The sequence below is a fragment of the Chlamydomonas reinhardtii genome, chromosome 11, assembly GCF_000002595.2.
Source record: "Chlamydomonas reinhardtii strain CC-503 cw92 mt+ chromosome 11, whole genome shotgun sequence".
NCBI classification, from domain to species: Eukaryota; Viridiplantae; Chlorophyta; class Chlorophyceae; order Chlamydomonadales; family Chlamydomonadaceae; genus Chlamydomonas; species Chlamydomonas reinhardtii.
The window spans coordinates 3,639,325-3,659,872 of NC_057014.1; the positions used below are offsets into that span (position 1 = coordinate 3,639,325).

General features: G+C 63.7%; 6 protein-coding genes across 7 annotated transcripts in view; 4 read left to right on the forward strand and 2 right to left on the reverse strand.

The window, feature by feature from the left end:
- Positions 1–178: 178 nt before the first annotated feature.
- CHLRE_11g482276v5 (uncharacterized protein) lies at positions 179–1,750 on the forward strand. Its single transcript, XM_043067765.1, has 4 exons — positions 179–607; positions 673–715; positions 1,021–1,041; positions 1,322–1,750. Exons 1-4 carry the CDS (start codon positions 549–551, stop codon positions 1,367–1,369), a joined length of 171 nt encoding a protein of 56 aa, XP_042919770.1. The 5' UTR covers positions 179–548; the 3' UTR covers positions 1,370–1,750.
- Positions 1,751–3,608: 1,858 nt separating this feature from the next.
- Positions 3,609–8,028, forward strand: CHLRE_11g482300v5 (uncharacterized protein). The gene is made up of 8 exons (XM_043067766.1): positions 3,609–3,845; positions 3,903–4,001; positions 4,068–4,344; positions 4,665–4,768; positions 5,012–5,390; positions 5,980–6,096; positions 6,586–6,744; positions 7,178–8,028. Exons 1-8 carry the CDS (start codon positions 3,775–3,777, stop codon positions 7,253–7,255), a joined length of 1,284 nt encoding a protein of 427 aa, XP_042919771.1. The 5' UTR covers positions 3,609–3,774; the 3' UTR covers positions 7,256–8,028.
- Positions 8,029–8,368: 340 nt separating this feature from the next.
- On the forward strand, positions 8,369–9,530 carry CHLRE_11g482351v5 (uncharacterized protein). Its single transcript, XM_043067767.1, has 2 exons — positions 8,369–8,633; positions 8,788–9,530. The coding sequence occupies exons 1-2, from the start codon at positions 8,603–8,605 to the stop codon at positions 9,084–9,086; spliced, it is 330 nt and encodes a 109-aa protein (XP_042919772.1). The 5' UTR covers positions 8,369–8,602; the 3' UTR covers positions 9,087–9,530.
- A 44-nt stretch (positions 9,531–9,574) lies between these two features.
- On the reverse strand, positions 9,575–11,028 carry CHLRE_11g482400v5 (uncharacterized protein). Its single transcript, XM_001697354.2, has 4 exons — positions 10,738–11,028; positions 10,291–10,568; positions 9,978–10,124; positions 9,575–9,809 (listed from the first exon to the last, which is right to left on the reverse strand). The coding sequence occupies exons 1-4, from the start codon at positions 10,766–10,768 to the stop codon at positions 9,693–9,695; spliced, it is 573 nt and encodes a 190-aa protein (XP_001697406.1). The 5' UTR covers positions 10,769–11,028; the 3' UTR covers positions 9,575–9,692.
- Positions 11,029–12,242: 1,214 nt separating this feature from the next.
- Positions 12,243–16,098, reverse strand: CHLRE_11g482450v5 (uncharacterized protein). The gene is made up of 5 exons (XM_043067768.1): positions 15,799–16,098; positions 15,264–15,564; positions 14,755–14,928; positions 14,213–14,423; positions 12,243–14,055 (listed from the first exon to the last, which is right to left on the reverse strand). The coding sequence occupies exons 1-5, from the start codon at positions 15,900–15,902 to the stop codon at positions 13,352–13,354; spliced, it is 1,494 nt and encodes a 497-aa protein (XP_042919773.1). The 5' UTR covers positions 15,903–16,098; the 3' UTR covers positions 12,243–13,351.
- Positions 16,099–16,648: 550 nt separating this feature from the next.
- CHLRE_11g482483v5 (uncharacterized protein) overlaps positions 16,649–20,548 on the forward strand; it is a 16,371-nt gene continuing 12,471 nt past the window's right edge. For both annotated transcript variants that reach the window (XM_043067769.1, XM_043067770.1), the window contains exons 1-7: positions 16,649–16,972; positions 17,125–17,278; positions 17,703–17,794; positions 18,222–18,471; positions 18,766–18,858; positions 19,206–19,861; positions 20,172–20,281. In XM_043067769.1, coding sequence (XP_042919774.1) covers positions 16,844–16,972; positions 17,125–17,278; positions 17,703–17,794; positions 18,222–18,471; positions 18,766–18,858; positions 19,206–19,861; positions 20,172–20,281 — 1,484 coding nt within the window. In that variant the 5' untranslated portion in view covers positions 16,649–16,843. The remainder of the gene's footprint in view (positions 16,973–17,124; positions 17,279–17,702; positions 17,795–18,221; positions 18,472–18,765; positions 18,859–19,205; positions 19,862–20,171; positions 20,282–20,548) is intronic.

The following is a 20,548-nucleotide window of genomic DNA, read 5'->3' on the forward strand; positions in this document are numbered from 1 at the left end:
GTCGGGCGGGGAAAGTAGTGGGAGGAGTGGGAGAAGTGTCTGTGTGTTTCTGGGGAGGCGGGAACGTCGCCCGTCGGGACGGTTCCAGACGAGGCCGCATGGGCCGCGGGGGTGGGGGGGTCGAGGCTACGACACGCACAATTCGGCTCATTCCTAGAGTCAGCCCCAGCGTAGCTCAGTGACATTATGAATGGTTTATGATTAGCTCCAACTGAGAATTTCACATAGGCTGATTTTTCCATCCGGGCGGAGAAGCTGGCTCTCGAATCCGAGGACAATCCGAGGACAACGGCTACCCCCGCTAACAACGGCTACCCCCGCTACAACGACATTTTCGAGCACTTGCAAGTCGAGCACTTCCAGATGCCTTCGCGCGAAGCTTGCTCCATAAAATCTTGGATAGTGAGATATGCCTCTGAGAGGCTGCTGGGCTTCACCGTTCTTGGACCGTGTACCCGGGGAGTCACCTGTTGTCCAGGCTTACCAAAAGCCGCGTGGCCCGCATTAACGATTCAAGCACCGATTCAGGTATTACAATTCTTAAGAGCATGAGCGGCAGCAGCAGCGTGCCTCCGGGCCCAACTCAATACCCGCAGGACTCGGCCGGGTACGTGCCCCGAGCAGCGATAACGTTTGCAATTTGCCTGATGAATCATACGTGTACTTTTGCAGGTCACATGGCTTTGGAGAGAGCCGGAACGTGCAGGAGGAGCAGGTGCGCGGGGTGCTTCAACGGGCAGGCAGGGGCGGGCACAATTTGAACGGGCGGGCGGCTCACAACGGCATGATATGCAAGGAGGCAATGGGCTTGGGGCAATGTGGTCCGGGTCTGTGGTGGGGCATAGGGGTGGAGGAGGGCGAGCCGTGGCTCCCAGCCACGGCTTCAGGTGTGGGCAAGTCCTTGCTACCATCATGGGAGGCAGGATCAGGGCTTGCGTTTTCCATACTCGGGCTCAGCAGCCTCGCAGCAGGGCCCGGGGCAGCGCCCAAATCTGGCTCCGGCATCGCCTGCAATGTCAGACTCTGGCGCTTGAAGTGCTGGTGAGGGACTATGGCGCATGGGGAATGGCAGGGGGGTTGCGCTGGAGGGTCAAAAGGTGGTCTAGGTTACTTGCCCTGCGGCGTTGTAGGTCAGCGTAGTACAAGTATATTGCGATTATAGCTATCTAGCGTGGGTGCACACGGCTGCTGGTAGTCTCGCTCTGAGCACTCCTTTCCATGCTAATAATGTAGTCCCTGACAGCATTGCTTCCTTTGCTCCCTTGGCTGTCTTCACCTCGCCATATGCGCCATGCTTGTGCCCGCGCTACTCCCCTCTCAGGCGCAAGCACCCGCCACCGGCCAGGTAGATGCGCATCAAGACCAGTAGCGGCGGCGCGCATGGGGTACCAGGGCTGTGAGGGCGCAGCAGCGAGAGCGCGGAGCATCTGGGAACAGGCAGTTGCAGGCAGTTTTAGCATGACACCGAGTATTCACTGTATGCACTGGCTATGGAGGTTGCATCAGCAGGTCAGATCAGTCAGAGGTCCAAACCGGGCGCTGCTGCGCCTGCTGGTGGACAAGTACGCGCACCCGGTGGTGTACATGGACGAGTACTACACCAGCCAGGTACGCATGTGCTCATAAGGACTTGGCAGGGGCCACTACAGGGCGCAAGCACTCAGCTGCATATGAATGTGTGAAAGCAGGTGTGCGCAAAGTGTGGACAGCGTCTGCTCGGTAACGGGCAGCGCTGCCTACCAAGTATTGAAGGACTCCAGTCCCGGCCGCGTGTGCGGCGCCAAGACCAGCCAACGCTAACACATCGAATAGATGCCCGGGAGCAGGAGGGCTGAGAGGGTCGGGGCTAGGAGGCGCGGGTCCGGGAGGAGCCAGAGAGGAAGCAGGAGAAGGAGTCGCTGTCGCCGTCGCCGTTGGCCACATTGCCGTCGCAGCACACTCCCTTGCACTGCTCGTCTGGGTCCAACCACCACCTGTTGCCGCAGCGCCAGCAGCAGTCGGGGTCACCGCGGTCGGTCCAGCCGTCGCCGTCGCCGTCGCGGCCGACAGTAACAGAGCTCGGCGGACAGCACGGCGCGCTGTGGGGTCGAGGGCGAGGCGAGGTAGCATGGGGCGGTGGGAGGCAGCACTTGTATGCACACGCCTGCTATCAGTGGTAACAAGGCTGCTTAGCGCCAGATAACCAACAACAGAATCAAACCGCACCTCACACGGCGCCGCACTCACCGGCCACGGCGGACCATGGGCGGACGCGTTGCGTGCAGTAGCAGTGATGCTTGTGAGGTTGCCCTCCCCGCCCGTGAGGCTGTTGCGCGCATTAAAGGAGATGTTGAGCTGCCCGGTGCCAGGATGCTGCTGGGCGGCTGGCGTCGTTTGGGGCCAGGGGCGGCCAGGGTCAGACTCTTGTGGGTCACACGTTGTAGAAGAGCAACAAGCCGCAGGCGGCCGTGTTCCCATGCTGGGGCTGCTGTGTTAAGTGTGTGCGTGCGATGCTGTGTGATGTTATATTGTCATGCCGCAACTTCCCAAGTGCACTACTGTGCGCACCGACTGGCCCGCACCCGCAGAACCTATGACAGCAGGCATCAGGCATGCCAACACAGGCCAGGCCCTGCAGACACCTCTGCTATGACCCACATTTGCCAACCGCAGGCCTACACCCAGCCTGTGGGCGGAACACAAAAGTTCTACGAAACACAAGTATAGAACCCTGCGATCGGCGCCCTGCTGGGGCATCTAGATGTGTCTTTTGCCGACTATCCTGCTACACAGCCTGCTTTGCTCCCTTGACAGCACGCAGGCACCCACGCCGCATGTGGCAGCGCCCCGAGCCCCGGCACCGTCCCTGGACAAGAGCACAAAGCCACCGCGCGACTTGGCGAGTGCGGCTTCCAGAGCCGACTGCAGCAGCAGCCGCTGACCACCAACGCCAACGCCCCCTCGCTCGCCGCCTGTGGCCGCCGCCGTCGCTGCGGCTGAAGCAGGTGACACGGCCGAAGTCTCAAGAGACCGCCGCTGGCTCAGCGGCCTCGCGAGCGCCTGCAGCCGGCCGCAACACCACAGCTAGCACATAGAAGTAAGCAGGTAATGAGTAATGGCACTATGGCAGCCGTCGCCGCGAGGGCGGCGCATACATCCAATCCACCGAGGGTGGCAAACGCCAAGTGCAATTCCACCCACGACCCTACACCCTTAACCACACATATGCCGTGCCCCAGGCCGCCCACGCCTTCATTGAGCATGCCCAGTAGCTGCTATTTATGAGGTTCAAGTGCTGTAAGCAACGGGTCCATCACTGGATGCACCGGCCGAATGCGCTTCTAGCACACCCAGCAGGCGAGGCCCATTTACCCATTTCCGGAGCTGCGTGTGGGCTGCCGCGTGGGCGCCAAGGTGGGCGCCCCGACGCCTGGGCCGTTGCGCAGGATGCCGCAATCCCTTTGAAGCAGTATGGGTGATGCGCACGTCGCAGCTCGGGGTTCGTGACACACCTATGAAGGGTTCATGGCACGTTGGGGGCCGTTGCCAGAGGAAGAGATGGGGCCGCATAGCTTCACCTCTCAGCTCGCTCCACCCCAGGTCATTATTTCTACTGGCTACATATTCAGGTTTATACCTAACTACGAATACACAGGACTAAACGCAACATCTGTATAGCAGCTCGAAGGGCCTTGGAACAAAACAGCAACTGTTTGCAGCTTTTACGCTAGCTTCATGAAGTTATTAACATCCTCATAATCATGGCGTGCATCGGGTAGTCCAATAGCTGAGGAAATGGCCGGGCTCGCGGAGCTCCAGCGAGTCGCGGCTCCGGCGCTCATAGCGGAGTACTTCTCTAAGTGCAGGTAAAAATAATGATGAATCTACGATTAGGACGCGCAATAACGCTTCGTGCTTCGCAGGCTCGCTGAAGACCGCAGGGATGTGGAGAACAAGGCTATTGTGGTTATCCAGTCCTATGCTCGAGGATTTCTTGTGCGAAGGAGGCTCCAACGGTTCATGTAGGTGCTCGCGGGCGGGTTCTGAGCTTGAGCGAGGTGCTCACTTTACCGCGCCCGCGCCTGCAGAATGACGACCGTCACGATTCAGCGGTACTGGCGGGGGTATCTCGGGCGGTTGCGAGCGAGGCGGGCACTGGAGGAGTACAACCGCGCGCTGCGGAAGGCTTACTTCAACGCCATGGCAACCGTCATACAGCGCTGGTGGCGTGGCTTCTACAGCCGGAAGCACATACACGACTACTACGCGCGGAAACGGTACCTCAAACAGGTCAAAGAGCGGAACGACCACATTCGGGCGGAGCTCAACCTGGAGGCGGAGCGGGCCATCATCGTGCAGCGGCAGGTGCGGCCGCAGGGCCTCTTTGGCTGGCTGCTGACAGCGACGCGTTGCAGTGCTAGTGGAAGGCGCGGAAGCAGAAGCTGCTGACAAAGAAATGGGCGAACGGGGGAGGCGGGAAAGAGAACAGGCGGGATGGGGGAAATGAAAGAGCGGGGCGTAACCTGCACGCCGACGCGTGCGCTGAGGCCCGACCATGAAGGGCGGCGAGTGGGAAGGGACTGGGCTGCGGCGCCGCGGGTTGCCGGATGCAGGGGCCGCATTGGCAGGACCCCCGGGCAAGGCTCTGCACCAACCCACACCAACACACTTGCTGTTAAATACAGGAGGCCGAGGAGCGCGCCCGCAGGCTGTTTGCGGACAAGGTGTCCAAGCTTCACCACCTGGTGTCCACCGCCGCACAGCCCGGCATATTCAACTCGCCCTACAGGTGCGGCGGCGTGTGCGTGTGTGTTTGTGTATGTAGCTATGTGGTAGGAGGGGTCGACAACGTGTGTCGTGTCGGTGGGGCCCACGCCACTACGTCCCTCATGCCCTCCCACCCGCCGCTTGAGGTGGGCGTGCTATTGATGGTGATGGCGGGACCTGCCGTACTCGTCGGCCTGGTCACACAACAACCTCCCCACCACCCACCCCAACCCACACCCTCCGCTCCTCCTCCCCTGCCCTGCAGTGTGGCCACTGGCACGCTGCCTGTGATCATGTCGCTGCCGGTGGAGGAGCACCTCAAGGGGGCCATGCGGGCGCAGCTGGGCCCCGAGCTGGACTGGCTCAGCAGCAGCGCCGGGGCGGCAGGCGGCGGCGGCGGAAAGTCCGGGCCGATGCTGGGGGCAGGCAGCGGGCGACTGGAGCGGCCCGGCGGCGCGGGAGGAGGAGGTGGGGGAGGCAGCCCCAGCACGACGGGGCGGCTGCCGCCGCTGCGTGGCGACGGCCGCACGCAGCCGGGGCCGGGCGGGGCCTCGGGCGGCATGGGGGCCACTGGGGGGCCGGCCAGTGCGGGCGGGTCGCTGCGGCGTAAGAGCACCAAGCTGGCGCAGGAGGAGATCTACCCGGTAGGTTGGGGGCGAGGCCGGGCGGATGGACCGGCTGGGGTTGGGGGTGGGTAGGTGTAGCTGTTCAGGCGAGACGGAGAGGTTGTGGGGGCGGGGGCCATGTGAGGTGGGGGTGGGGGCCATGTGAGGTGGCGGCGTGGGCCATGTGAGGGGGAGGCACGGGGTGGCAGGAAGGCACGCGGCGGCGGGGCGCGTGGGGACGGTGGGCGAGAGCCAGGACCCCAGGGTGGGTGTGCGGGGTGAGGCACAGGCGGCACGGCGGGGGCATGTGCGGGCGCAGCAAGGGGGGGGGGGCGGGGTCCGGGCGGGCCACGTATCGGCTGCTGGGTAGGGCAGGCGCTGGTGGCGACTGCTGCGACTGCTGCATGCGGGGCGGCACCCGGTGGTGGGGCGGCTCCGACTGGGGCGGCACCCGGTGGGGTGGCTGGGGAGCTCCGGGGCGCTCCGAGGGGCTCCGGGGGCTCATGTGCCCTGGTGCTGGGCACCCTGGGCGCGCCCCCTGGCGCGCCCCCTGCCCCTCCTCCGCCCCTGTCGCCTCCCCCTCTCACCTCCCCCTGTCACCACGCCCCTGTCGCCTCCTCCCCTGCAGCCTGTGGCCGTGGTTGCGGGCCGGGTGGTGCCCGCCCGCTACACGCTGCGTCAGGCGGCGGACTACGAGGCGGTGCGGCGGCAGGAGCTGCTGGAGGACAAGATACACCGCGGCGAGGTGAGGGGGAGGGAGGGGGAGGGGGAGGCGAGGAGGGGGAGGGGTGGGGAGGGGAGAGGGGGAGAGGAGGGATGGAAGTGATGGTGTATGTGCCCGAGCCCAACACACAGGTCCCAATGGCCAAGGAAGCGTTGCGCAGGGAGGGGAGGGGGAGGGGGAGGCGGGGGATGGAGGGGGGGAGGGGGCAGCCGCGGGGCTGTGGGGTGCGATGTCAGGAGCAGGGCGTGCATTGGTGTGGACAAGAATGGATACAGAGCTGCAGGCTCCGTCTGGGGCTCTGGGCTCCGGTCGCCGCCACTCCAGGCCATACGCTGCCGCCGCCCGGCCACAGTCCTGGCTCCGCCACTGCCAGTGCCTGACCCCTTGACATCCCGACCGGTCTACTACTTCATCTATGCTTCCAAGCCCCCAGCCCCTCACCGCCACCCCAACCCACTCCCACCCACTCATTAACCCCCCCCCCCCTCTGCCCCACCCCCACCGCTGCAGATGCTGTCGGCCCACCCGCAGGCCTTCACCACTGCCCTGGGCCCGCCGCGGCCTCCGCCGCTGGACAGCCAGACCAACCGCAACCTGGTGCCCTTCGCCGACCCCTACGACCCCACCGTGGGGCTGAGGGGGCCGCGCTTCACGCCCGACCAGCAGAAGGTGGGCGGGCGGGCGGGAGGGAGGGAGGGAGAAGGGAGGGAGGGTAAGGAAGGGATGATAGGAAGGAAGGGAGGAAGGGAGGGTGAGGAAGGGGTGAAAGGGGGGGGGTGAGAGGTGGGCGGGAATAGGCTGCCAGGGGGAGGAGGGATACGGTAGGGGAATACGCCGTGGTACAATCAGGTGTGCACTGCTTGGGAGTTTTGGGGTGGGATGGTGTACGATGATGGCGGAGGCTGGAGCCGTGAGGGCGGGCAGAGGAGCTTACGCGGCTTGGGGCTCAGGGTTTGTGTATGGCCTTGCAGCCCGGGGCCATCACCTGCCCGAACACGACACGACACGACACGATACGACACGACACGCCGCGTCCGACCCCACCCCAACCCTCCCCACCTCCCCTTCCCTGACCTCGTTTAAACCCACAAACGAGCTGCAGGTGAGCACGGCCGCCTTCACGCGCTACCTGAAGCGCAAACCCATGTTCGATAAGAACCTGGCCACAGAGGCCTACTAGCCGGGCGCGGGGCTGCTGGAGCTGGAGCTCACACCTGCGGGCACCCGGGCCCACGGAGCCACAACTCGCCTGCGGGGCCTGGGGCTGAGACTGAGCCGGAGCTGGCGGGTGAGGGGAGCTAGGCTGGTGTGGGGAGCTGAGGGCCGCGGCGCTGCGCTTGGCAGGTTCTTGGCGTGGAGGGAATGGCGAATTGGGATGTGGGTGGTGGCGTTGGATGCATGGCGGGTCGGCGGGCGCTCTCAAGTTGGCACAGGTAGCGCACGCAGGCTAGTGGCTACTGTGGCGCTCCCCCACCTGTACTGTGGCTGTTGCGGGTAGGGGCCGAGGGGGTGCTGGTGAGCAGGGGGGAGGGCGCATGGATGGAGGGGTGCGCATGCGTGCGTATGCGGCGCACCGTGTGTTTGTGTGCATGAACTGAGTGATTTGCTGCTGGGCTATCGGGGTGCGCGCAAGAGGGAGGCCGGCGCTGACGGCCGTGCAGATACGTGAGCGCTCATCTTACTGGCGGCGTGTGGAGGCATGGTCAACCCTAAAACTTTGGCAGCACGGGCCTGCCTAGCGGAGCGCTATGCTCTGGAAGAGACGCAAATGACTTGTCTGTCACGAACATGTGTATGGGTGTGCTGCTATTTGTATTTGCATCAGGTGCGTGGGCGCATGCAAGTGCAGTACCTCAACAGGACCCCCAGAGCAGGACTCCCATGCATGCACGCGGCCATCAAACGGCCCCGATGAGCACCCCAACCAAACATTCATGCAATGCTTTGTCTTTAGTTCGTGCGGGCCCTTATCAAGGCAAAACACACACGCCACGCCACCGCGGCACACTAGCTTCCCCTCCGTGAGCAAGCATAGGCGTCGCGACGTCTAGCGCGCGCGTGACCCCCGCCTATGATCACCACACACAACCATTGAAGGATTCCGGTATCATCTGCGGCCATTGGTGTCACAAACGCGGCTGGCCCACCAGGCTTGTCCGGGCCGTAAGGCCCGGGGCGCCACTGAGGACCCCCAGCTTGCGGACAAACCCCTCTCTGCATGCCCTCGACATCCCGCCCCATGCTGCACATAAGTTATTTAACTCGTACATATATAGCTTACTAAAATAGGAGTGCAATGTGCCTTGCACGGATTGGCGGGCGGATTGCCGGGATTGGTATCCGACCTGGCGACTGCTTCGCCGGTTGACCAGCTCTTGCCCGATACCAATAGTGAATTTCTTATCATAACCAAACATACTTGCTGAGGCAGCATCAGCACTCGGCAGAGCCAGACTTGACTCTAGTGACACCTTCACTTCACTTAACCTTGGCCGGTTGCAGTCGTCTCATTTGCTGTTCACAAGCGATGGGAAGCATTCTGGGGACGGCGGGCGACGGTAGATGTGCTGGTCTGAGTTCTCTGGCTGCCTCGTTTGGATTGTAATTGCTTTCATGATGTAATGCTGGTCTCATGCATGAACGACAGTGCCATGCGCACGTTGCCGATCCGCCATCTGACGCCACTCTGTTCGTCCTCTCTGTCCTCCACAGAACCTGCTCGCTTCAATATCAAGCTGTTATTCCCCACGGGCAATACCGGATCAGGACAACCGACTTCCACCACGCGGAAGTTCGAAAGCGTGACCCGAGAGTCGCTGAAAGGCGCCACCGCGCCGTTGGGCATTGGTGGCCTGAACCTGCTGCCCGCTGGCGTGGCGCCCGCTGAGTTGGCACTGGACGAGGTTGAATTCAAGACACCCGATGATGTGGAGCTGGTTGACGGCGGCACATACCTCGTGATGCAATCGGTGGCGTCAAACAATGAGCAGGTGAGCCAGGTGCACCCTTGAGTTGCTTGATGCACAAAGCTGCCAGGGGTACACGCCCTAAGCAGGACAGCAGGATGGGGGCGAGGAGGCGCGAGCAAGCGGTGCGTGCGCTGTAAGACGACGCGCGCGGGTCATGGCAGCAGGGCGAGTGACTGAGGAACGGTGACGGCTGCTTGGTGCAGCTGGGCGGTTGCGCATTCGCCCCTTGTGCACCAACATAAATGTGTGTCGCTCCTGCGTGATCACGGCGCAGGTGGACACCCTGCAATGCTGGCAGGACAGCCACATAGAGGCTGACCAGGTGGTGGGGGTCAAACACGCCGTGGCCAAGCTGCGGGCGTCTGGCCACCCCGAGGCCAAAGTGCTGAGTGTCAAGGAGCTGAAGACCGATGCCGGGATGGTGGGTTGACGTTGGTGTGTGGATGCACGCTTGCACGCATGTCATGCGTCCCGAAACAGATTCCAGCAGCAGAGCTGGTGATCTGTACTCGTGCGTGAGCACTCTGCCCACCTGGTGCTGCTTACATGCCTTTATGCAGGTGGAGGTGGGTGGCATTGTCATTGCCAAAGGCTGCAGCATCATCGTGGAGAACAAAACCAAGCTCACCGCAGAGGTCAACAGCATCATCACCTGATCATAGCGATCTTGTCCACCAGCGAAGCGGCCGCCTCCGCGGTGAGCTTGGTTTTGTTCTCCACGATGCTGCTGCAGCCTTTGGCAATGACAATGCCACCCACCTCCACCTGCATAAAGGCATGTAAGCAGCACCAGGTGGGCAGAGTGCTCACGTACGAGTACAGATCACGAGCTCTGCTGCTGGAATCTGTTTCGGGACGCGTGACATGCGTGCAAGCTTGCATCCACGCAGCAACCAAACATCACACCGTTGGCCCGCCCCAACGTCAACCCACCATCCCGGCGTCGGTCTTCAGCTCCTTGGCACAAAGCACTTTGGCCTCGGGGTGGCCAGACGCCCGCAGCTTGGCCACGGCGTGTTTGACCCCCACCACCTGGTCAGCCTCTATGTGGCTGTCCTGCCAGCATTGCAGGGTGTCCACCTGCGCCGTGATCACGCAGGAGCGACACACATACATGTATGTAGGTGCACAAGGGGCGAATGCACGACCGCCCAGCTCGCCCCTCATCGCCCCCATGCTGATGACCTGCTTAAGGCGTGTACCCCTGGCAGCTTTGTGCATCAACTCAAGGGCGTATCTGGCTCACCTGCTCATGGTTTGACGCCACCGATTGCGTCACGAGGTACGTGCCGCCGTCAACCAGCTCCACATCATCGGGTGTGTTGAACTCAACCTCGTCCAGTGCCAACTCAGCGGGCGCCACGCCAGCGGGCAGCAGGTTCAGACCACCAATGCCCAACGGCACGGTGGCGCCTTTCAGTGACTCTCGGGTCACGCCCGCGAACTTCCGCGTGGTGAAAGTCGGTTGTCCTGTACCGGTATTGCCCGTGGGGAATAATAGCTTGATATTGAAGCGAGCAGGTTCTGTGGAGGACAGAGAGGATGAACAGAGTGGCGTCAGATGGTGGACCGGCAACGTGCGCATGGCACTGTCGCATCAACGGTCGCTCTCATGAAATGAGACCAGCATTACATCATGAAAGCAATGGCAATCCAAACGGGGCAGCCAGGGAACTCAGACCAGCGCATTTACCTTCGCCCGCCGTCTCCAGGATGCTTCCCATAGCTTAATATGTGCTTGTGAACAGCAAGTAAGACGGCTGCAATCGGCCAAGGTTAACTGAAGTGAAGGTGTCACTGGAGTCAAGTCTGGCTCTGGCGAGTGCTGATGCTGCCTCAGCAAGTATGCTTGCTTTATGACAAGAAATTCACTATTGGTATCGGTCAAGAGCTGGTCAACCGGCGAAGCATTCGCCAGGTCGGATACCAATCCCGGCAATCCGCCCGCCAATCCGTGCAAGGCAAACTGCAAGCCGTTGGACTCCTATTTTAGTAAGGTATATATGTATGAGATGAATAACTTGTGTGCAGCACGGGGATGTCGAGGGCAGGCAGAGAGGGGTGTGCCACGGTGCGTGGCGTGGCGTGTGTGTTTTGCCTTGATAAGGGCCCGCACGAACTTAAGACAAGCAAAGCGTTGCGTGCATGTTTGATTGGGGTGCTCATGGGGGCCGTTTGATGGCCGCATGCATGCATGGGAGTGTTGCGCTGTCAGAATGGGTGCACGTGCAGCGTTGCATGGCCAAGTTGGGCCCCTGCACATGCAGTCCTTAGCTGTCAGTCAACGTGCCGTATATTGATGGGTGCCGTACGTTTGACCCCGCTGAGGGGTATTTACGGCGGAGTGCGGGCAAGGCCATTCAGTCCAGAAGCAAGATCTGAACACCAGACACACGCTCTCAGAACTCACTGGGCGGCCGGGTGCCCGGGTGGGACCGCGTCCGTTGCCGCCGGCGGTGGCTTTGGCGGCGTGTACGGTGCCGACCCCTCGGCGGCCGGGAGTGCGGGCGCTCGCGCACAGGGCATCGGCAGCTGCGCGGCGTGTGGAGGGGCGGGTACAGGCGGCGACTAAGCGCTGGGGGCCAGCGGCGTGCGTGCCGCTGCTGTGCATGACCCACTACGGCCGGTGGCGCAACTGCTGGGTGCAGCGGGATCACTGGATCAGGCCAGCAAGCTGGAGGCCGCCCTGAAGCAGGCCGTGGCGTTGATGATGGAGTGAGAGTTCCGGTATGCACGTAGTGGGTCAGCAGAGCGCGTGCTGAGGTTTCTGGCTTTGGGAGAAGCCCGCTGATGGGCTCAGGTTTGCTTCCAGTCTCAGGCTCAGGATTGCTGTGTAGAGTCAGGTTTGGAGCCAGTCAGGTTTCGGTGGCTGAGTGCGGCTTTCAGGTTTCAGGTGGTTTCAGGTGGCGCCAGGGCTTGCATCGTCCAGGGGTGGGCCGCCGCCGCAGGCGAGGACGTCCCTAACCATGTTCTCGCCCACGGCACAGTGCTCGTATCTTGTAGATGCCCTCAGGCACCCGGCATCTACACATGCGTAGATGACCCTGACCGCGGCATCTACACTTAAGCCCCCAAGCCCCCCAAAACGTCTACGCTTCCCCCATTTTGCGCCAAAACCGGCCAAAAACGTCTACACCTGCGTAGATGCGCGGCACCCAAACCCAAAAATTTTTCTCCGCCTTCGGCGGATTTTGGGCAGATTTCTACAGTGTAGATGGAAGATATGAGCACTGCCACGGCATCCGGCGGTCAACCCTGCAACTTTGGCAGCACGGGCCTTCCTAGCAGAGTGCCATACTCTGGAAGAGACGTAAATGACTGTTGTCTATAAGGACCTGGTGGAATGGGGGCATGATAAACTTTGGCTGCTGGTATCAGCAATGCGCAGTCGGCAGGTACGGCACCACGCGCGGGTTGGGCCAGGAGCAATCCATCACAACTGGAGCAAATGTGATTGTGTACATGCTGCGCGGCTGTGCCATTCCATCCACCGGACGCATGGGTTGGGCTAGGGCTATTTACGCTTACCCCGGGGTTCCTTCGCCCTGCAGCGCATGCACCATCAATTCCGGTATGCAACCCTCGGCTGACTAGATAGACGCTCACGCCAGCCACTGCTACACTGCTCCATTCCCACTACGTCTCTATTAGGTTTGCGGTGTTCAGGAGTGAGCACTGACCCTGCTCTGCCGCCCACATGCGCCGGGCCGCGTGTCCACACGCAGCACGCCCGTCGCATGAGGCGGGTGCGCACCGCACACGCAGCACCGGCAGCGCACCATCTCTCCACTTGCTTTTTGCGAGGCCACTCCAATATCATCCGTCAAACACGCTCGGACAACCCATCTCAACTTAGAGTAGGCAGCAAATTGGGAGAGCAGCAGCCTCGGAGCGCCTGGACATACTGGAGCTGGGCGCCGGACGCTGGACTCCGCAGACATCGGTAACGACGCCTTTGTACCTGGCTACGACTTCACTTTGTAAACTTAATGCATGTAACCCCCCCGCCCCTTCACCAGCCACATGGAAATCCATTCCCCACCCCACACCCTGCCCCACCACGTCATCACCATCAGTGCCCCACCTGCCTCTGAACTCCTCACACAAGCGCGCACACCACCCCAGCCCCCCCCACCTCACCAATCGCTGTTCTGCACTCCCCCGAGCTTGGCTTGGTCTGGTTGAGTTTGGGCTGGTATTTGCAGCCCCCACCCACACCCTGCCTCCAACATGGACCCTGCCATTCCCCCAACCCGCCACCACCCCCTCAGTAGTTGTGTGCCCGCTCACTCGTCCTCTTCACCTAATTAATTGTCTTCCTCCTCCTCCTCCTCGTCGCTGCTGCTGACCTCACTGCTGTCGCTGTCGCTGTCGCTGTCACTGCTGTCCTCGCCATCGCCGCCCTTGTCCACCCCCACATGGCCCTTGCCCTCCTGCGCCTCCTTCGCGTCCTCCGACGAGTCCTCCTCCGATGAGGAAGACGCGACAACCACACGGGCAGCCTTGCCCGCGGCCCGCGCCGCCGCCGCCGTCAGCACCTTATTACCGCCCCCCGGCCCCTTGTTCTTCTGCTCCTCAGCCTCCCCCTGGTCAGAGCTGCTGCTGCTGCTGTCGCTGTCATCGCTGCTGCTCTCCTCCTCGTCCTCGTCCTCGCCCTCCTGCTCCTCCTCCTCATCCTGCTCCTCTTCCTCCTCCTCCTTGTCACTGCCGCTGGCTGCGGACTTGTAGCCCTCCGAACCCTCCTCCTCGTCCTCCTCGTCCTCATCCTCTTCCGACGAAGAGGACTCCTCCTCGCTGCTGCCGCTCCCACCCTCCGCCTCCTCCTCCTCCGCCTCCTCCTCATCAACGTCCATGGGCGTAGCAGCCGCCGCCGCCGCCGCTGCGGACGCAGCCGCAGCCTTGCCCAGCGGAATGATCACACCAGGCTGCTTCGCCACCGCCGCCGCCGCCGCCGTCGGCTTGGCTGCAGTGGCGGTGCTGGCCGCGGCCTTGGCCGCGTCCTTTTCCAGGTCTGGATAACAGGTAAACGTCAAAAGGCAAAAGGCGATCACCGAGCCGTGTCGGGTCACAGGCGCGCCCCAACACCCCTACAGCAGCACTCCGACACGCGCAACCCCACGACGCCACCCCCCTCCCCCACGGCCGCTACCGGTGCCCGGGCCGCTCACCGTCCTTGTTTCCATCCAGCCTCAGCAGCCGCGTAAGTGACCCCTCCGGGTGCGCCGCCGCCCAGGCCAGGTACCGCCCCAGCAGGTCCACACCACTGCCACCACCACCACCGCCACCACCCCCAGCAGCGCCGGCACCGGCCGCGGCCTCCGTGGCTCGGTGGGCGTTGATGCCGTCCAGGAAGGGGCGCAGGCGGGACTCCAGCCGGGCCTGAAGAGGGAGGGAGGCGCGGGGGAGGGAGGGAGGGTGCGAGGAAGGGTGGGTGCGAGGAGGGGCGGGGCAGGGGCACTTGGTGGGGAGAGGGGCAGGGGCGAGGGGCAGGGGCGAGGGGCGGCAGGCAGCGCCCTGTGACCTGATGGCGATTGGTGCTGGTGACGAGTCAGGTGACGACCCAGGCGAGAGCCACACACGCCCGCGCGAACATACACACACGCACGCGCTCTGAAGGTGTTCGTAAGCAAATCCGGGGTTCGGGCGGGTCTCCTAACGATTACGTGTCAAACACACGCTCACACGCGCGCGCACACACACACACACACACCTTGTCCTCAGCCGGCAGGGCCCTCCACATGCGGCTCGCCACCGCCATCTGCTGCCCCCGCCGCGGGCCGGCAGCGGCGCCGCCCTCCGCCGCCGCATGGTCCCTCTCCACCGCCGCCGCCGCCGCCGCCAGCATGGCCTGGCCGGCCTTGAGCTCGGGCCGCTTGGGCAGCTCCTGTGTCGGACGAGTCAGGTTGAGGCATGAATACTTGGAAGCAGGCGGGCGGGTGAGCGGGCCACAAGCTTACACACTGCAGCAAACCATGTGCCGGCTCCCGCCGCCTCTCGCAGTCCCTCACGCACCCCCGCCGCTACACAAACACACGAGCTCTGCAGCAAGGTACCGCGGCCCCGGCCCCGACGGCTAGTCGGTTACCCCTCTCCGTCTTGCATGAGCGGCTACCCCCTCCCATGCGTCCTCGCGTCTCTGATTCATACGGATTGTGTTGAAACACATTCCCATGGAAATAGAGTAAACCAACCCACCCACATGACACCCCCTTGCGGTACCTTGGCCACAAAGGACTGGAACAGCTGGATGGGCGCATAAGCCTTGATGCGCTTGGCCTTGGGCTCCGAGCCACCCCCGGCAGCAGCAGCAGTAGCAGCAGAGCCATCAGTGTTGCCGTTTGCCCCGCCTGCTGCTGCTGCTGCTGCTGCTGCTGCAGGCCGCTTCTTGGTGCCGCTGGCGGCGCCGGCCGCGGGCGTTACGTGGGCGCCGTTGCCGTTGGCAGCGGCTGCGGCTGCCGCTGCGGCCGCGGCGACGGCGCTGCCTGGCGCCGCAACGCCGAGCTTGACGTGCTGCGTCACGCTGTGGTCATGCGGGTTGCAGTGCGTGGCAGGAGATTGCGTGAGTGTGAGACCGCCGTGCGGGCAGGCGGGGCAGGCAGGAAGGCGGCAGGCGCGGGCTTGGCGAGGCCTGGCAAACAAGTCCAACGAACTGCCCCACAGCCCGCATGCATAACGTATTCGACGGGTCACATAAATGCCTGACACGGAGATGGCCGCAACGACTGTGCGAAAGAGCGACGGATTGCCAGCCCACCTGCGCATTCCCTCCTCCAGCGCCTCCGCTGAGAAGCCGAACACACCGGCAATTGCCTTGATTGCAAGCGCGGATCCCGTTTGCGTGAAAACAAGGTCCGCCATTCCAATCAAGCACTCCGCAGCTTCAAGTTTGCTTAGCGGCGCGTCCAGAGCGGCCGCTTGCGCTGCAGCCGCTTCTGGTGTAAGCTCATGCTTGACAGGCAGGCTCTTTCGCGTGTATTTGCGCTTGGGCTTTCCTTCCGAAATCGATGCCATTGTTACACAACTTTTGAGGATTAGCAGCCGTCTATATAAAATAAATCACACAATGGAACGTGAAAGGAAATGTTGCTGTTTTTTTACTTGCTGGTGTTAATGGTCCGGGGGCATGCGGGCATGCCAGACCGGTTCGTGTCGCCGCTGCCCGTGAGTGCCACCGTGTGCCACTGCTGCAGGCGTGCGCTGGCGGCTGCTGGCCCGCTCCCCAAGTTGCAGTCCGGGCAATAAACACATGCCGGGGAGCCTGGTGCCTTTTGTAGCGCTGCTGCGGAGTCCCTTTGATAGGCACGCCGTTGATGGAGTGGGTCCCCGATGGACGTTTGGTGTCCCCTTCCACGTCCACGTCCAGGGTTGATTGCACAGGTCCCGCCGATTGGGCCTGTATGACCCTGCTCTGCCATGTCATGCTGTCACGAGCTGCTTAGTCAAGGCATAACACTGTGGCCGCGTGCGCCGTGCGGAGCACCTTGGTCGAGGACACGGAGCGCCCACATGCCAGCGTGCCAAACCCAATCCCGCCGATCAGCGCCGATCCCGCCCCCCTTGCGCCTGGCCACGCGGCCGGACAGCTATCGACTGCCCACATCAACCGCTTGCATGAAATAGGCATCACTTGCTTTGCTGCTGCACGTATTGCGAAAGCGCGGTTAAGTATCCCTTGCCCACGGACCTGCTCTGCGCTCAGGATTCAGCCACAATAATTGAATTACTAACCTTAATGGTATCAACAGAATAATGGGCTTCTGAAGGAGCTTTCAGCTTGTCATCGCCAGAAGAAAGCAAAGATGGCGCCAGACGCGAGCTCGGCGCAGCTGGACGCCTTGCTCCAGCCGCGAATGGAGCTGCTGTATGGATCTAGTGGCGATGCAGTGCTGGTACCGTCTCGGGGCGAGCAGCTGCCTCCGTTAGTGCAGGTGCGAGACTCGCTCATGGTTCAGCGACCTCGTTCCTCGTTCCTTTCCAACGATAGTTGTCTTGAGGGGTCTGCCGACACCATGCAAATGTATTTGCCGGTGGCCGTGTCTCTCGCGCCTTGCACACAAAACCCACCCTCCCTCCTGTCCAGCCCCCACCGCTCAACCTGCTCCCGGCGCTGGGCGGCGCGGGCGGCTGCGAGGCTGTGCTGGCGGCGGTGCGGGCGGCCTACTTGGCACACGACCCAGACCCGGCGGCGGCGGCGGGGCCGGGCGCGGGCGGAGGCGCCCTGCTGGCGGAAATGGGTGAGCGGGGGGAGCGTGTGTGTGTGGGGGGGGGGGAGGGTGGGTGTATTGCACCATTCCCACGCCTGCTGGGTAGGGGGGCGCAGTATGAGGTGTGCCTGGTAGGTGCGGTGCGGCCAAGGCCAGCGGCCGGCAGGCGGCAGCGGTGTGGTGCCGGGGTTGGGTGGGGGGGCGTGGGGGAGCGGGGGAGCGGGGGAGGGGCTAGTCTGAGTGACCCGCGTCAACCCGCAGCGTACCCTGGGGCTCTGTCCCACTCCGCAATGTCAAAACTCCCCCGTCTCTGGCGGTTGGAGCTTCAGATTCTTGTGTGGTTGTGTGTGTACCATCGCTGCCCCTCGACCGCCTGCCACTTCCTTAGTCAACATGATTGTGAAACCCCTGCCCCTCCCCCCCTACACACACGCGCACACCCTCCCCCTGCCAGCCCACCCTCTGGTGGCTGTGTGGCCTCGTGCCCCCGCCTGGCCCGACGTGTCGCTGCCGGGGGCGCTGGTGGAGGCCACGCCGCCGCCGCAGGTGCGGGGCGGGGCGGGGCGGGGCGGGGCGGGGCGGGTGGGGGGGCCGAGGAGGGGAAGGGGGAGAGATGGCGGCGTTATTCCGGTATTCTGGGCGGAGCAGCTGTGATGGGGGAGGGGTACGGTATGTAAATACCAGCCCAAACTAAACCAAAACCAACTAAAACGAGCGGAACACAGGCAGAGGTGTTGTTTGCAAGCGATAATACTTGTGGGAAGTGGGCCGAGGCGTCGTGGAAGAGCAGGGCGAGCGGCGCCGGCGATGAATGTCGCCGCGGGGGGTTTCATTCATGGTTCATCAAGGGGGGCGGCTGTTCGGAGGGGTTTATGTCCCGGCTGCGCCTGAGGTAGCAAGCGCACACTCGCGTGCGTGCCCACCTGCGCAAGTCCAGCTTCCCGCCACCTCTTTTCCATCCTTGCACACACAGGGTGGCGATGAGGGCGAAGTGGGCTGGCGGCTGGTGGACCTACTGCCGCCCCCGGCCACCACCGGCAGTAGCAGCAGCAGCAGTGCTGCAGCCTCGTCTGCTACAGCCTCGTCTGCTACAGCCGCCGCCGGCTCCAGCGCCGGCCGTGTGGACAGCCTGGCCCTGCAGCGGCGGCTGGCGGCGCGGGGCGGCGGCGGCGGCGACTCCAGCTGGCGGGGCGTGTCCGTGTCGGCAACCCCCTACATGCCGGGTGCGTGGGTTGGGTGTGGTGGGGCGGGTGGGCGGGTGCTAAATTAAAGTTGGGTGTGCGGGTTTGGCCTTTTGTTAGTTTGATAGAGGGGGTTACACGACTGTGCAGCACTATGCAACATGGGGCATGAAGCGGGCGGGCGGGCGACATGTCGGGGAGTCGACCGCTGGCATTCCCTGACTGTCTGTAGCACTGTACACTCATGCGCCCCCCCTACGCCTTCACTGCTTGAATAATCATGAATGTAACTCCCCCCCCACACACACACATACATGCACACACGCACACTTGCAGGCGGCGGTGTGGCGGTGCTGGGTCCCTCCGGCCCGGCGGCGGCGGAGGCGGGGTCGGGCAGGTGGCTGGCGGAGCTGGAGGCGGCGGAGGCGGGTGGGTGGGGGGCGGGTGCAGGGTGTGTATGTGTGTGTGTGTTTGGGGGGGGGGGTGCAAGGATTGGTACAAAGCAGTGTAGCGAAGTAGACAGCAGGCGTGGCAGGGGGGGGGGCTTGCAAAGATGTTTGGAAAAGCGGTACAGGATGCACTGGGGGGGGGGTGCGGGCAGGGGGCAGGTGAGGGTGTAGAAGTGGAGAGACGCAGTGTAGGGGCACGGGGGCAGAAGCTAAGTGCAGTGTGTGTTCGCTATTTGAGGGAAACAGCCCGCACACGCACACGCATGCACTCCTTTACCCCCTCACCCCCCCCCCCTCACCCTGCCGTCCGACATGCCGCCCCCGCAGGTGGTCTGCCGCCCGTGTGTGCGCCCGGCCTGAGCCGGGGCCTCTTCGGAGCCTGGGCCGATGGCGGCGCCGCCTTTGACCTGTCGGCAGTAGCAACAGCAGCCACCTCCGCCTCCTCCGCCTCCACAGCTGCTACAGCCGGCGGCGGCGGCGGCGGCGGTCGTGTGGCATTCCTGCCGCCGCTGCCGCTGGTGACTCCGTCGGGGGAGCGCATCACGCCGCTTGCGGATGCGCTGCAGGGCGGCGGCGGCGGCGGCGGCCGGGGCGGGGGTGTTGCGGGCACGTTTGCGGATCTGTGGCTGGAGCCGGAGCTGGCAGCAGCTACGGCGGCAGACGAGGAGGAGGAGGGGGAGGGGGAGGAGCGGGGGCAGGGGCAGGCGGTGGCAGGAGCAGTTGCAGGAGGGACAGGGGCCGCGGCGGAAGATGTGGTGGAGGCGGATAGCGAGCTGGCCAAAGTGCTGGCGGCGGCTGGCGGGGCGGCGGCGGCGGCGGCGGACACAGCGGCGCGGCGGGACCAGAAGCGTGCAGCCGGCGGCGGCGCCGGCGGCGGCAAGGCGGCGGCGGGTGGCGGCGGCAAGTTGGCTCCCGGCACGACGGCCGAGCACCCCTTTGCGGCGCGCAACTCCATTCGCAATGTGGAGGAGCAGTTCAACGAGGTGAGGGGGGTGACGGAGGTGAGGGAGGTGAGGGGCGGAGGGGGTGAGGGCTGGAGGTGGGGATGTGCGCGTGTTGTTGATGCCTGTGCGAGCGTGTATGGATGCCCGCAACCCTCTTCACGCCCACCAGCGCGTTTCCTTCGCCACTCCTCACACCCATGCTGCCACCACTCGTGCCGCCACCCTACACACCACCTTCCCCCACACTCCCCCCCCCCCTCTCGCCCACACTCCCCTTGCCCCCTCGCCCCCTTGCCCCCTCTCCCCCTGCCCCCCCCCCCCCCACACACACACACACGCACGCCCCCAGCTCCGCCCCCGGCTGGCGCTGCACTACCCCTTTGAGCTGGACGGCTTTCAGAAGGAGGCGGTGTTGCACCTGGAGGGCGGCAGGAGCGTGTTCGTGGCGGCACACACCAGGTGGGGAGGGGGGGGCGGGAGGGTCTGTGTGTGTGTGTGTGTGTGTGGGGGGGGGGGGGGGTTGTAAGTACCAGCCCAAGCTAAACCAGAACCGGTGAGGTGTGTGTGGGGGGGAGGGAAGGGCACATGTGCCCATCCTGGATGCCGTGTCCTCCCCGCGCTCCGCCCTCCCCAACTGCTCCAACCCCGCAACCGCCCCCTCCCTCCCTCCCCCTTCTCTGTACCAATCCTTGCAATTCCCCCTCCCTCCCTCCCTCTCCCTCCCCC

Coding starts and splice junctions, on each gene's coding strand:
- CHLRE_11g482351v5 (XM_043067767.1), top strand. CDS start 8,603: ATGGGAAGCATTCTGGGGACGGCGGGCGACG. Junction 8,634..8,787: donor TCTGGGGACGGCGGGCGACG/GTAGATGTGCTG, acceptor TGTCCTCCACAG/AACCTGCTCGCTTCAATATC.
- CHLRE_11g482300v5 (XM_043067766.1), top strand. CDS start 3,775: ATGGCCGGGCTCGCGGAGCTCCAGCGAGTCGCGGCTCCGGCGCTCATA. Junction 5,391..5,979: donor CGCAGGAGGAGATCTACCCG/GTAGGTTGGGGG, acceptor CCTCCCCTGCAG/CCTGTGGCCGTGGTTGCGGG. Junction 6,097..6,585: donor ACAAGATACACCGCGGCGAG/GTGAGGGGGAGG, acceptor CCACCGCTGCAG/ATGCTGTCGGCCCACCCGCA.
- CHLRE_11g482400v5 (XM_001697354.2), bottom strand. CDS start 10,768: ATGGGAAGCATCCTGGAGACGGCGGGCGAAG. Junction 10,125..10,290: donor TGGCGTCAAACCATGAGCAG/GTGAGCCAGATA, acceptor ATCACGGCGCAG/GTGGACACCCTGCAATGCTG. Junction 9,810..9,977: donor TGAAGACCGACGCCGGGATG/GTGGGTTGACGT, acceptor GCCTTTATGCAG/GTGGAGGTGGGTGGCATTGT.
- CHLRE_11g482450v5 (XM_043067768.1), bottom strand. CDS start 15,902: ATGGCGGACCTTGTTTTCACGCAAACGGGATCCGCGCTTGCAATCAAG. Junction 15,565..15,798: donor CTGGAGGAGGGAATGCGCAG/GTGGGCTGGCAA, acceptor GCATGACCACAG/CGTGACGCAGCACGTCAAGC. Junction 14,056..14,212: donor GCTGGATGGAAACAAGGACG/GTGAGCGGCCCG, acceptor CCTGTTATCCAG/ACCTGGAAAAGGACGCGGCC.
- CHLRE_11g482276v5 (XM_043067765.1), top strand. CDS start 549: ATGAGCGGCAGCAGCAGCGTGCCTCCGGGCCCAACTCAATACCCGCAG. Junction 716..1,020: donor GGAACGTGCAGGAGGAGCAG/GTGCGCGGGGTG, acceptor CTGCAATGTCAG/ACTCTGGCGCTTGAAGTGCT. Junction 1,042..1,321: donor CTCTGGCGCTTGAAGTGCTG/GTGAGGGACTAT, acceptor CTCCCCTCTCAG/GCGCAAGCACCCGCCACCGG.